This window comes from Hypanus sabinus, chromosome Y (assembly GCF_030144855.1).
Source record: "Hypanus sabinus isolate sHypSab1 chromosome Y, sHypSab1.hap1, whole genome shotgun sequence".
Classification (NCBI taxonomy): domain Eukaryota; kingdom Metazoa; phylum Chordata; class Chondrichthyes; order Myliobatiformes; family Dasyatidae; genus Hypanus; species Hypanus sabinus.
In genome coordinates this window covers 813,204-827,309 of record NC_082740.1, presented here as the reverse complement: position 1 = coordinate 827,309, position 14,106 = coordinate 813,204, and the positions used below count along the sequence as shown (strand labels likewise).

The window sequence follows — 14,106 nt, the reverse complement described above, 5'->3', positions numbered from 1 at the left end:
TACCTCTATCAAGTCCTCTCTCAACCTTCTATGCTCCAAAGAATAAAAACCTAACTCTGTAACTTTAGTGCTGAAACCCAGGTAACATTCTAGTAAATCTCCTCTGTACTCTCTCTATTTTGTTGACATCTTTCCTATAAATTCAGTGACCAGAACTGTACACAATACTCCAAATTTGGACTCACCAATGCCTTGTCCAATTTTAACATTACATCCCAACTCTTATACTCAATGCTCTGATTTATAAAGGCCAACATACCAAAAGCTTTCTTCATCACCCTATCCACATGAGATTTCACCTTCAGGGAACTATGCACCATTATTCCTAGATCACTCTGTTCTACTGCATTCCTCAACGCCCTACCATTTACCATGTATGTTCTATTTTGATTATTCCTACCAAAATGTAGCACCTCACATTTATCAGCATTAAACTCCATCTGCCATCTATCAGACCAGTCTTCTAACTGGCCTAAATCTCTCTGCAAACTTTGAAAGCTACTTCATTATCCACAACGCCACCTACCTTAGTATCATCTGCATTGATAGTTGATCAAATGAGGAAAGACTATCTCCAACAAACAGATCCTGTAAGCTTTTAAGTTGTAGTCTATTCTACTCTTTAAAAACAACATCAGTCAAAGAAGGTTTAAAAAAAAATTTGGAAAAATGGGACTAGAGAATGAAAAACCAAATATTTTCTAAATTGTAACCAAATCTTCAAAGAATGTTTAACTACATAATTATCAGTTAAATTACTTAAAGATAGAGTTGAAGATCCAAGAAGAGAAATAATAGAAAATTTATTAACTGAATTAACTTCTGAAGAGACCCAAACTGGACAGTCATTGCGATTAATATAACCAAAATATAAGGTAACGTATGTTGAGCACCCAGTAGTAAAACCTAAAATTGGGTAGGCCTAATTCCCCTTTTTTTTAGTTTTCTGAAGGTGATCTTTGTTTAATCGGGGGGGTTTTATTCTTCCATAAATAGAAGATACAATTGAGTCTAAACAGTCGAAAAAGGATTTAGAAATAAAAACAGGTAGCTTGAAATAAATATAAAAATTCAGGCAAAATATTCATTTTATTTGATTTTATACATCTAATCAGCGATAAAGGAAGGGGAGAGCAGTTTGATAGTACCTTCTGAACATATTCCAAAAGAGGGACAAGATTTTCTTTAAAAAGAGAAATTTATAATTTCTAGATGTTATACGCGAATAAGTACAGGTAGTCCCCGAGTTACGAGCATCCGACTAGGAAGGAAAAAGCCACCTGCCATTTTAAGTCGGATTGCAACACTGTCCACCATTTTAAGTCTTTGCCGTTGACACTGTGTTGAGTGTGTAACTTTGTATTTGGCTTAAATTTTTCTTAGCAAGATTCGCCCTAACCCCCACCTCCCATTCCGAGTCGGCTGATCCGAGTCCGAGCAGCGAGATCAGCGCCAGGCTGGAGAACAGAGTTTCCAGAGTTTGATCCAGTGACAGACTGCTCCCATACTGGGTTGATATTGATCCAGTGACTCCTGTACCATCCGTGCCAGGTTGATGTCGAGTGTGCAACTCCTAAAAAAACACAGCCACCTCCAGTTTAAATTCCCACGCAGAATATTGTAGAGAATCAAATACAGTGCCCAAACCCAGCACAGCCTCTACTTGTCCCATTTAACCTATCTCAGTCCAGTGGAGCTTAGGACCTGGGGAATTTAGTGCAGTGGTCTTTAGGACCCAGCGGACCTCGGGAGTGGGCAGAGGGCGGGACCCCCTGCCCGCAGTGTTTCAGTTCTGTTGACGGGAGGTGATCACAACTGAAAATAAAATGGAAATAATAAAGCATTTGGAAAGAGGTGTAACACCATCGGTCATTAGAAAAGCATTAGGCTACAGTCGGTCAACAATCAGAATCAGACTTTAATCGCCAAGTACCTGTGCACATACAAGGAATTTACTTCCGGCAGATGTTGTCTCTCTGCTCATAACAATAATAATGATAAATATAAATGAAAATACAGATTATACATACAAGTAGTGCAATCCAAGTAATAGTTAGCCGGCAGTTAACTGTTCAGCAAAGTGACCGCAGTAGGGAAAAAACTTCTCCAGTGCCTATTAGTCTTAGTCTGGAGGGATCTGAAGCACCTACCAGACGGAAGCAGTTCAAACAGTCCGTGCGCAGGATGGAAGGAGTCCTTTATGTTGTTCCCCGCCCTCTTCTTCAACCTGGAAGAGTACAGGTCCACAATAGAGGGCAGGGAGACTCCAATGATGCGCTCGGCAGTCCTCACTGTGCACTGTAGTCTGGTTCTATCCTGCTTGGTGGCGGCTCCAAACCACACAGTGATGGAGGTGCACAGGACAGACTCAATGACTGCAGTGTAGAACTGCAGCAGCAAGTCCTGAGGTAGACCATATTTCCTCAAGAGCCGCAGGGCCTTCTTCAGGATGGAGCCGATGTTCTGCTCCCACTTCAGATTCTGAGAGGTGGTGGTTCCCAGGAATCTGAAGTTCTCCACGGTGGACACGGCTGCTGAGGACAATTTTAAAGGAGGAAGTGAGAATAATGGAGCATGTGAAAGGCCTTTCCCCGATGAAAGCTACATTTATTACTAGGCAACGCGGTGGTTTAATTATTGGAATACATATGTTTCTTAAGTGTTTTATATGCATAGAAAGGTAAAATATATACTATGACAAACGTTTGACTAACTGACCCTAAATAATATCGGATGTACTTGTTCTGACTTACATACAAATCCGACTTACAAAGGAACTCAAGAACGGAACTCGTTCGTCCGGGAACTGCCTGTAAATTGATTTCTTACAATTTTAAAAGGAAGGTCAAAGTTGACTGGCACCGAATTATTCAGTTATGAAGCTTGAAGTCTCCTTGCATTTTTCCCCATAGCTATGCTTTTTTTTTCCGTAGCTTTAGTTTGTTTTCTTCTCAGGTCTTCTTCCAGCCTCAGCTTACTCAGTCACCAGCTGGATGTTAGCCTGCCAGCTACCTTCCCTCCTCCCCAGGAGGTCTCCAGCAACTGCCCCCCTTTCAGCTAGAGCAGTTCTATTCAAGCGCTACCCCCATTTTAGCTAGAACAGTCCCTTGTTTAACTCAGCCCTCTTGGTTAGCCTTTCTTCGGATCTCGCTTAATAGAGATCCCATCCTCGTCACCAGATCCTCTCATGGAAACACTAAGAACAGAATGACTTCGAGTTTTCTTTTAAGAATTTATTAACATGATATCATGGAGAGTCTGCAGCAGTCTCCACTGCCACCAAAACTCTGGATTCTTGGTTATACAGAACTCATACAGCAAGACGAACAACTTCACGTAACTTTTTGGCATTCCACGGTCAGTACAAGATCATTTAAAAATCATGTCAGTTATTCTCTGTGCATGTCTAACAGTCCTCTTTGTTCCCTGTTACCAGGCTTCCAGGTGCCTGGTATCTTATTAATTGGAGTTCCTGGTACTGAGCTTATCATCCAAGGTTATTCTCGGCACACATCAGCAGTCTTAAGCCCAGCTGTTCCAGAATGGTCAAGTATCCATCATGCACTAGTTTTAACCATTTCAATCACAAATCCCTCCTTGTTGACCTTTCTGATCAAAACTTAAAGATTCGTATACCCTTTTTTATAAAAAGCAGGCTCATAATCCACTGCATAAGGGCACATTCTTAAACATTCCTCTTCATCATAACTATCCTCTTCTTTCCAGTCTCCTACGATATGTGATTGTGCATAGAGTAATGCTACCATCTCCCCTGACTTTGACTTTGTACGAGCACAGACCTAGCGAATGCATAGTTGTATGACACCATGAACTACCACCACTAAGCAGACCAGGGCAGTGAGGCTGTAAAAGCGGGGCTATAGCCAGGAAAATATTCCTTCTCCTAACACTGATATAACCCACCTAATGAAATCCCCACCTTCTGGAGGGGCTTGAGAGTTCAGTTCATGCATTCCATCTTGCAACTGGGTCACATGCTCTAACACATGGGTCATATTTTCTAAAGCACGGGGTATGTAGGTACAACATTCTTTCCCCATTAATGCTCAAACCCCTCCTTCCCAGGCTGATGCGTAGTCTTGGGCCATTCTGTTCAGTAAGGTCACCAGTAGAAGATTTTGCATTTCCTGGTTCAGAATGACAAATACTTCTATAGTTTCATTGGCCATCTGTTCTAGTTCTAAATTTATATTATCTAGTATATGGGCATTATTTACTGTACCCTACCAAAGGAGTAATCCTCCCAATATACGCACGGAGGATTTTCTTCCAACAGGCAGGGGTTTAAGATATGCAGGACTCTGCACAGAATAGGGAACTGACATATAAACATAACAGTTAGTTAAATATGCCCAGTAGACTGTATAATTAGAAAATTGCCACCATGTATTATATAAATGTGGGTGACCCTGCCCTTCCTTCACAGGCTTAAAATGTCTTTCCACTTTTCTGTTTCTTTGTATTTGCCCTCCAATGCTGTTAGGTAATCAATCAGTCCTACCCATAATATGATTATTACCACTACTTGCTTCATGTTAGTCCTCTATTGAGTATATATTTTGTTAATAATCAGTCACTATGTATATATCACGACATGCAGGTTAGAATAGATTTCTTTTCCAGTCTCTCAATGACACTTGGTTCTTAGTTCTCAACGCCATTCCTCTCCCTCGGGGAAGATGTTCGGTGTTTTATTTCGTCCTTGTCATGGTGCAGCTTGTACCTGCTGGCATGTATTTAGTCAGAATTCTCCTTCACCTTTACAGCTGTACTGGGAGAGAAAGAATCTTTATTCATTGATCTCACATATATTCTAACTGCTGGCTTAAAAGATGCATGTTGCCTTCAGTTAAAGGTGCCTGGGCTTGCCAGATCTTCTCAGTTTTCCTGCCAGTGCTTATACGTATTTCAGTGCCTTCTCATCATTCCATATTAGCGCTACCTTTTCTGGGGTCATGGGAGATCAGTTCCTGTTGTCATAGGCTGCCCCATCAAAATTTCACAAGGGGTAAGTTGTATTTCTATTCTTTGGTTTCGCAGAGTGTAAATTACTAAGGGCAATGCTTCTGGCTGTCTGAGACTGACAAATTTTTGTCAAAGTTGCTTTTATTTCCCCATTTGCTTTTTCCACCATACCTGAGGACTGAGGCTGGTAGGGGATATGCAATTTCTACTGGACCCCCAAGGCTTCCTCCAGTCCCTACACTAATTTATTTGTAAAATGGGTTCCCCTGTCGCTATTTATCCCTAGAGGAATTCCAAACCCAGGTATAATTTCTTTCAAATATGTTCACCACAGTTTCTGCATCCTTCTTCCTCCGCCCATCTGAAAAACATGTCTGCTATTATATACTTAAATCTTATTATATAATCTTAAATATTATATACATATATACTTAAATCTCCTTTCAGCAGGCATATGTACAAAGTCAATTTGCACTATTGCTGAGTGATGGGATAAGGCATATTATTGTTGAGTGAGGGCATGCTGTCTTTTGCCCATGTGAACCTGGCCATGTGCCAGGCGAGCCAGGGGCAAAAATAAACTATGCAGCACACTACTCGGCTATCTGGGTGACTTCATAGCCGCGTGCTGACATGCAGATTGGCTCCAAGCACATTTCTCTTGCTGTGAGGCAAGATTTTGGGTTTCCTGCAACTGCTGAACATCAATACACAGAGGGAGCACCTTCTCTCCCGATTCAACCCGAGAGGTCTGTAGCACAGGTTGTCACTGACGGCCACCTGTTTACTATCATGTCTGCAAACCGATTCCCCTTGGAGACCTCATTTTCAGCTGAGGTGTGTGCCTCGCACTTAATTATTACTAAAGTCTGTGGCAATTGCATAGCTTCTAAAAGGTTCAATGCGAAGGAGGCGTTTTCAATCGCTTTCCCTGAGGAAGTGATAAATCCACTATTTTTCCATAATTGCTTTAAGTCAAAGCATAGAAATTGCTATCCAGCTGCCAACAGTATAATATGGGTTCTGAACTGTCCTTTTCTCGCCCATTCATTAATTTTAGCATTCCTTCCTAACCTGAGGAAGCTCCACGTATATACCTTCAGCTATACAGAGCAGTGTTACCCCTATTTTACAAAGGGTCTGCAGACCCAGCAGGGGAAATGGGGCTGTTTTATATATGTTATGATTTCATAATGTACCAATAGCAAGGAATGTCAAATTGAGTTGTGTTTTAATATTAAAACCACTATATTTATTTACATCTATTCAAAAATATTGAAAATTTAAAAAACTGCTTTCTTAAACAGAAGTTAAGTGTTATACATCTATAGCTCCAAAACAGTCAAACATAGAACCCGTTCTTAACAAATCTTACTGAAGCACAGTCTTACAGTGGCAGTTCAGAGAGTCCCAATAATTCACGAAAAAGGTGAGAGGAGAGAATTGCGGATTCACAGTGCAGCAACAAGGTGATCAGGACAAATTCCAAAGATCCCACGCTACAAACAAACAAACGGTTACCGAAGATCCCAGCCTAGGAATACTGTTCCGAAGTCCACAAAGAGCGATTCCACAAAGTGACTGTCATGAAAAATATACCCATCGGTCATATGAAGGACAGACACATCTCCACAATGCACAGTGTGCCGCTGATTAACCTTTGGGTTTAGGTAAGCATTAGACTTTACCCTTCTCAATCGTGAGCAGTTCCTGGATAGCTCAAAGCTATCTGACCACCTGCTAGGTCATTCCCTAACAAGGAAATACCTTCCACCTGTAAACTGGGTCGTAGTCCTATTTTAACAAATCCTGAAACTAAATCTGACTTCAGAATTACCTTGTGCAGAGGTACAGGAACAATATCGCACCCAATACGTCAAATAAGATTTACCTCACCGGTAGCAGTCTCATCACCAAACTTTAGAACACTGTCTAACATAAGTGACTGAGAAGCCCCAGTATCTCAAAGAATTTTCACCGGTATCAGGATTGACTCTTCCTTTGCTGAAACAAACCCATCTGACATAAAATGAAGGAATTCTTTCTTAATCTGACCAGACGTCTTAGCCTTTTACAGAGCTTCATCAGAATGTGCAGAACCCTGTGGGTTCACAGGTGTTTCAACTCTTTGAACAAGGCATCTGGAACTGCCTCCTTTTTCCTCCTTTTTCAGAAAGAAACAGTTAGCCATAACATGACCAGATTTCCTACAATAGTGAAAAGTAGGACCAGAGGGCTTCTCCTTTATTTGTTTGCCTTCATCCTTACCTTTATCACTAGACCCAGATTATCCATGCTACTCTTTTGGAAGCAGGGGCTCTGACAGGAATATTTCAAATGTCATTAGAAATGGGGATGGTGCCGGAGGATTGGCGTATTGCTCATTTGGTTCCATTGTTTAAAAAGGGTTCTAAGACCTAGCAATTATCGACCTGTCAGTTTGACGTTGGTGGGTAAATTAATGGAAACTATTCTTAGAGATGGTGCGTGTGTGTGTGTATATATATATATATATACATCATCTGATTAGGAACAGTCAACATGGATTTGTATGTAGAAGGTCATGTTTGACAAATCTTAATTGAATTTTTTGAAGAGGTTACTGGGAAAGTTGACGAGGGTAAAGCAGTGGATGTTGTCTATATGGACTTCAGTAAGGCCTTTGACAAGGTTCCACACAGAAGGTTAATTAGGAAGGTTCAATCGTTAGGTATTAATATTGAAGTAGTAAAATGGATTCAACAGTGGCTGGATGGGAGATGCCAGAGAGTAGTGGTGGATAACTGTTTGTGAGGTTGGAGGCCGGTGACTAGTGGTGTACCTCAGGGATCTGTACTGGGTCCAATGTTGTTCGTCATGTACATTAATGATCTGGATGATGGGGTGGTAAATTGGATTAGTAAGTATGCAGATGATACTAAGATAGGTGGTGTTGTGGATAATGAAGTAGGTTTTCAAAGCTTGCAGAGAGATTTAGGCCAGTTAGAAGACTGGTCTGAAAGATGGCAGATGGAGTTTAATGCTGATAAATGTGAGGTGCTACATTTTGGTAGGAATAATCAAAATAGAACATACATGGTAAATGGTAGGGCGTTGAGGAATGCAGTAGAACAGAGTGATCTAGGAATAATGGTGCATAGTTCCCTGAAGGTGAAATCTCATGTGGATAGGGTGATGAAGAAAGCTTTTGGTATGCTGGCCTTTATAAATCAGAGCATTGAGTATAAGAGTTGGGATGTAATGTTAAAATTGGACAAGGCATTGGTGAGTCCAAATTTGGAGTATTGTGTACAGTTCTGGTCACTGAATTCATAGGAAAGATGTCAACAAAATAGAGAGAGTACAGAGGAGATTTACCTGGGTTTCAGCACCTAAGTTACAGAAAAAGGTTGAACAAGTTAGGCCTTTATTCTTTGGCGCATAGAAGGTTGAAGGAGGTCTTGATAGAGATATTTAAAATTATGAGGGGGATAGATAAAGTTGACATGGATAGGCTTTTTCCATTGAGAGTAGGGGAGATTCGAACAAGAGGACATGAGTTGAGAGTTAGGGGGCAGAAGTTTAGGGGTAACACAAGGGGGAACTTCTTTACAGAGAGTGATAGCTGTGTAGAACGAGCTTCCAGTAGAAGTGGTAAAGGCAGGTTTGATATTGTCATTTAAAGGAAAATTGGATAAGTATATGGACGGGAAAGGCATGGAGGGTTATGGTCTGAGTGCAGGTTGATGGGACTAGGTAAGAGTAATCGTTCGGCATTGACTAGAAGGGCCGAGATGGCCTTTTTCCATGCTGTAATTGTTATATGGTTATATGGTTTTACTCAGGTTAAACAAAGTTGTGGTTAAGGCAAACTCATTGCTAGTTTAGCAGACTCTTGCAAAGAGTCTAAATATGCCTTTATGGCATTACGGGTGCACCTCTTAAATTCTTCAATTAAAACAACACTTTCAAGCTGTTAAAATTATCATTCACTTTTTTTTCACATGTTTAGATGTGCACCAGTGGTCCAAACACGCTATCTTTTCATATGCAAGTTCCACATGTCTGGTTCACAGATTTCCTCAGATTTCTAAATCTTTGCCTGTAGACTTCTAGACCTTAAGTACAGCCCATTTCAGAATCTTATAATCAACTACATTTTCAACTGACGGGGCAGAATAAGCCTATTGAGCCTTATCCTTCATTACGCTCTGTAACAGAAGACGCCAACTAACTTTTGGCCACATTAAGCTCTGAGCAACCTTCTAAATGCTGGAAGTATTTATCAATCTCAGCTTCATTAAATGGGGGGACCAATTTAACTTCCCGACTGGCCAGAGAGTCCCAATAATTCACAAGATAGGTGAGAGGAGAGAATTGTGGATTCATATTGCAGCGACGAGGCAATCAGGACAATTCCAAAAATTTCACAGCTAGTGAATGAAGAAACGGTTACCGAAGATCCCAGCCTAGGAATACTGTTCCGAAGTCCACGAAGAGCGATTTCACAAAGTGACTGTCACGAAAAACATACCCATCGGTCATATGAAGGACAGACACATCTCCACAATGCACAGTGTGCCGCTGATTAACCTTTGGGTTTAGGTAAGCATTAGACTTTACCCTTCTCAATCGTGAGTGGTTCCTGGATAGTTCGAAGTCTGTGAACCACTCTTTCCTTTAACTCCCTTCTCAGCAAAATGTCCACATTTCTTTTATACAGTCAGTATATGTCATCAAGTGATGCTTACAGAAACAAAACTACGGATTCCCAGTAAAGCAAAACAATGGTCACGTGATGCCCACAGGAATCAAAACTACAAACTTCCAGCAAAACAAGACCATAAATACATCAGACTTAGTAAACTAATGTCATGTGATACCACAGAAATAGAAGCTGTGGCCATGTAACAGAGATAATGAAGGTGTCTGTTAAAAGCTTATCCTCTATTCTCTGTTTCTCTTTTCCTGCCTCTTTTTTTTCTGCCTTTTCAGGCATTTTTTTGAGTCATCTCTAGTACTGCTGACCTGGTTGGTGGCATAGTTGCATAGCGCTGGACTGTGGAACTGGAGGTCCGGAGTTGAAATCCAGCTAGCTCCTCTGCATGCTTTTCATCCATGCTGGGTTAAGAGCTGGTGATTCTCTTTGAAAAAAAACACGCCCAGCAGAAGGCAATGGCAAACCACTACTGTAACTTGCCTCGTATGCGATTTCCCACTACATCAGAGTAGCGTGGGAGGAGGTCATCTGTTTACTAGAGAAATTTTGGATGCGATGTACCTTTCTTTTCTAGTTTGTTAACATTTCCTTCAGCTCCCTTAGCTTCAATTCCTCTTTCCTGAGATTCTTCTCTCGTTTAAGTGATGTCTGTTCCGCTGGGAGTGTCAGGTGCCTGAACTAACATGGGGGCCTGAAAGGAGTGGGTGCAGGTCGTCCCAAGGCAGTTGTCATTAGTATTAAATAGTCTATGAGTACCAGTGGAGCACTGGCCAGTATGGGGGGTTGAGGGTAAAGTCCCTTGGTAGGTTTCATTTCAACCCCAGCCTTCTCTGTTTCAGGCTGCTTAATCTCCTTTTTCTTTGGAGGTTGGTGTCTTTTAGCCACTCCTTATATCGTTTAAAATGTCTTTTCATGTAATCAGCATCCCAATTTGGGTGGCCCTCCCCATTTCGGGTGGCGTCCTCCCAGTACATGCAGTCCCCAGGTTACGTACAAGTTCTGTTCCTGAGTCTGTCTGTAAGTCGGAATAAGTACATCCAGTACTATTTAGCGTCAGTTAGTCAAACATTTGTCTTAGCATATAGCATATAGTATATATTTTACCTTTCTATGCATATAAAACACTTAAGAAATGTGTGTATTTCAATAATTAAACCATTGCATTGCTTTGTAATAATTGTAGCTTTAATCGGGGCAGGGCCTTTCACATGCTCCATTATTCTCACTTTATCCTTTAAAATTGTTCTGATCGTTGACCGACTGTAGCCTAACGCTTTTCCAATGACCAATGGCGTTTCACCTCTTTCCAAACGCTTTATTATTTACACTTTATTTTGAATTGCGATTGCTTCCCATCAATGGAACAGAAACACTGTGGGCAGCGGGTCCCGAGCTCCACTGGGTCCTAAGAACCACTGCACTGAGACAGGCTAAATGGGACAAGTGAGGGCTGTGCTTGGTTTGGGTATTTGATCCTCCACAATATTCCTCATGGGAATTTAAACTGGAGGTAGCAGTGGGTTTTTTTACATCAACATCAACCTGGCATGGATGATACAGGAGTCACTGGATCGACATCAGCTTGACATGGTCTGTCACCTGATCGAACTTGGGAAGCTCAGTTCTCCAGCCTGCCGCTGATCTCACTGCACCACCAGCCAACCGGAACGGGGGGGGCAGGGTCATGGTGAATCTTGTTAAGAAAAATTTAAGCCAAAACAAAGTTAAATGCTCAACACAGTGTCAACGGCAACAACTTAAAATGGCGGACAGCGTTCTCCTTCCTTGGTTCGTAAGCACGAGTTGTCCATAAGTCGAACGTTCGTTACTCGGGGACTGCCTGTACTGGATTAAAACTTCCCCCATACAGCCAATCCCCATGTGACCACTGATACAAATCACTGCTGAATGTTACTGCATAACAATCGTCTCTGGTCTCTCTGATTATCATACCTGCAGGGGATCTAGGTTGGACTAAGGGGTCTCCTATTTGCTGGTGGTGCCGTTTTACCTTTTTGTTCTTTTTGTTGGTCTTTTTCCTACCTGCAGTTGAGTGTTCAAAGCCTTTGTCTTACCTCTGGGATTCTTTGGTTTATTAGCAGGATCAGTGCCAGCTGATTGACTGCTCACACTTCCCATTTTTCCTGGTTAAGATTTTTATTTCAGTTAAAACAGCACAAAGTTTATTTATACACACTATGCACACAGTGAGCGCTCACTGAATCTCTGCCAATGAACCTCAAGTCTCCTCTTGCATTTTTTCCCATAGCTATGCTTTTTTTTTCCGTAGCTTTAGCTTGTTTTCTTAGGTCTTCCAGCCTCAGCTTACTCTTGAGTCACCAGCTGGATGTTAGCCTGCCAGCTACCTTCCCTCCTCCCCAGGAGGTCTCCAGTAACTACCCCCATTTCAGCTAGAGCAGTTCTATTCGAGCGCTACCCCCATTTTAGCTAGAACAGTCCCTTGTTTAACTCGGCCCTCTTGGTTAGCCTTTCTTCGGATCTCGCTTAATAGAGATCCCATCCTCGTCACCAGATTCTCTCATGGAAACACTAAGAACAGAATGACCGAGTTTTCTTTTAAGAATTTATTAACATGATATCATGGAGAGTCTGCAGCAGTCTCCATTGCCACCAAAACTCTGGATTCTTGGTTATACAGAACTCATACAGCAAGACGAACAACTTCACATAACTTTTTTTGGCATTCCACAGTCAGTACAAGATCATTTAAAAATCATGTCAGTTATTCTCTGTGCATGTCTAACAGTCCTCTTTGTTCCCTGTTACCAGGCTTCCAGGTGCCTGGTATCTTATTAATTGGAGTTCCTGGTACTGAGCTTATCATCCAAGGTTATTTTCGACACACATCAGCAGTCTTAAGCCCAGCTGTTCCAGAATAGTCAAGTATCCCATCATACACTAGTTTTAACCATTTCTACCACAATTTTAATGTACCTTAGTTTTAAATGATTAATCCTTGTAGTTATGTCCCTTGTTTTGAGGTTTGCCCACTAATGTAAGTACTAGATGAAAATTGCATTTGTTTTTGTCTACTGATTCTAGGCACTAAAGTGAACCTACCCACAAGAAAAACAGTGTAACATTCATAAACTGCTGGAGGAACTCAGAAAGTCAGGCAGCCTCTATGAAAATACCCCAAGATTTTGTGACTCTGTGTGTGTATCTGTATTGCTCTGTGTTGCTCTGCATTTCCAGCATCTACAGAATTTGCTGTGGTTAGAAAAAAAGAGAAAACAAAAATGCTGAAACTACACAGCAAGTTGTACAGCATTTGTGGTAGAAGAATACTTGTGAATTTCTAGCACTTTTGCTCCGAATATTTGTAGCAGTTTCTGTTTTTAATTTCAGATTTCCAGGATCTGCAGTATTTTTCTTTAAAAGCAAGTTAATGCTCATTTTTACCTGTTCCAAAGAGTACTGGAGAATAGATGTTTAGGTCAACTCAATGTGAGTTCAGTAAAAGCTGTATATACAATCATTCTTCTTGCGCTTTCCTTTTGTTTAATATTCAGTTGAATCCTGGAACGGTGGGCTTCTGCCGAATTCAATACAGTCCAACAATGCTTGAGCGCTTACTATCCAGCATCCGGAACCTTGAACTTCCTCCTGTAGATCGACTGGGGCTTCAGAATGACTTATTCTCACTGGTAAGTGAGGAGGGACTCCATACATGAATTGCTCCTATACTTAAAAATATGTTTGCACTCCACTAACTGAAAGCTTCTAACGTGTTATTAAACTTGTGTAAATCTTCACTATTTTTGTTCTTCGTCTGCACATAAGCTGTCTCATGAATGTGATTGAAATTACTTCCATATTCATTAAAATATCATTTGTAGTCATCATTTCAGAATTTTCTGCTTTTATGTCTTGTTCTTGCCCTATGTTTTCTCTTTGAAATGTGTTGTAATTCTCCTGCAATTCCCCTTCCATTGAATTCAGAGAATTACAACAATATCCAGCGGGCAGCATTGGGAGCAGGCAGCGGAATGAGAGGCAGCAGAGTGAAAGGGCTTTGGCTTAGTGGGCTTCAGTGGTAATGGGACGAGGTGAGGCAGTTGTTGATTGCAAAAGGAGGTAGTATATGTTTGAGGCCAGTTTTCTGTGGTCGGTGTCAGATGTGTAAGGTCCTGGAGTCTGCCGGCATCCCGTCTGGCCACATCTGCACCCGCTGCCTTGAGATGCAACTCCTAAGGAACTGTGTTAGGGCCCTGGAGCTGCAGCTCGATGACCTTCGTCTGGTCAGGGAGAGTGAGGAGGTGATAGAGAGGAGTGTCGGACAGGTGGTCACACCGGGGCCACAGAAGACAGAAATGGGTCACAGTCAGGAGAGGGAATGGGAAGTCAGGTACTAGAGAGTACCCCTGTGGCTGTACCCCTTGACAATAAGTACTCCTGTT

At 41.6% G+C, this 14,106-nt stretch overlaps 1 protein-coding gene across 6 annotated transcripts in view; it reads left to right on the top strand.

Moving 5' to 3' along the window:
- LOC132385332 (puromycin-sensitive aminopeptidase-like) overlaps window positions 1-14,106 on the top strand; it is a 330,919-nt gene that overhangs the window by 251,186 nt on the left and 65,627 nt on the right. For all 6 annotated transcript variants that reach the window (XR_009509156.1, XM_059957354.1, XM_059957353.1 and 3 more), the window contains one exon: window positions 13,219-13,353. Coding sequence is in view for 5 of the 6 variants with exons in the window: in XM_059957354.1 (XP_059813337.1) it covers window positions 13,219-13,353 (135 nt within the window). In the remaining variant the exon portion in view is untranslated. The remainder of the gene's footprint in view (window positions 1-13,218; window positions 13,354-14,106) is intronic.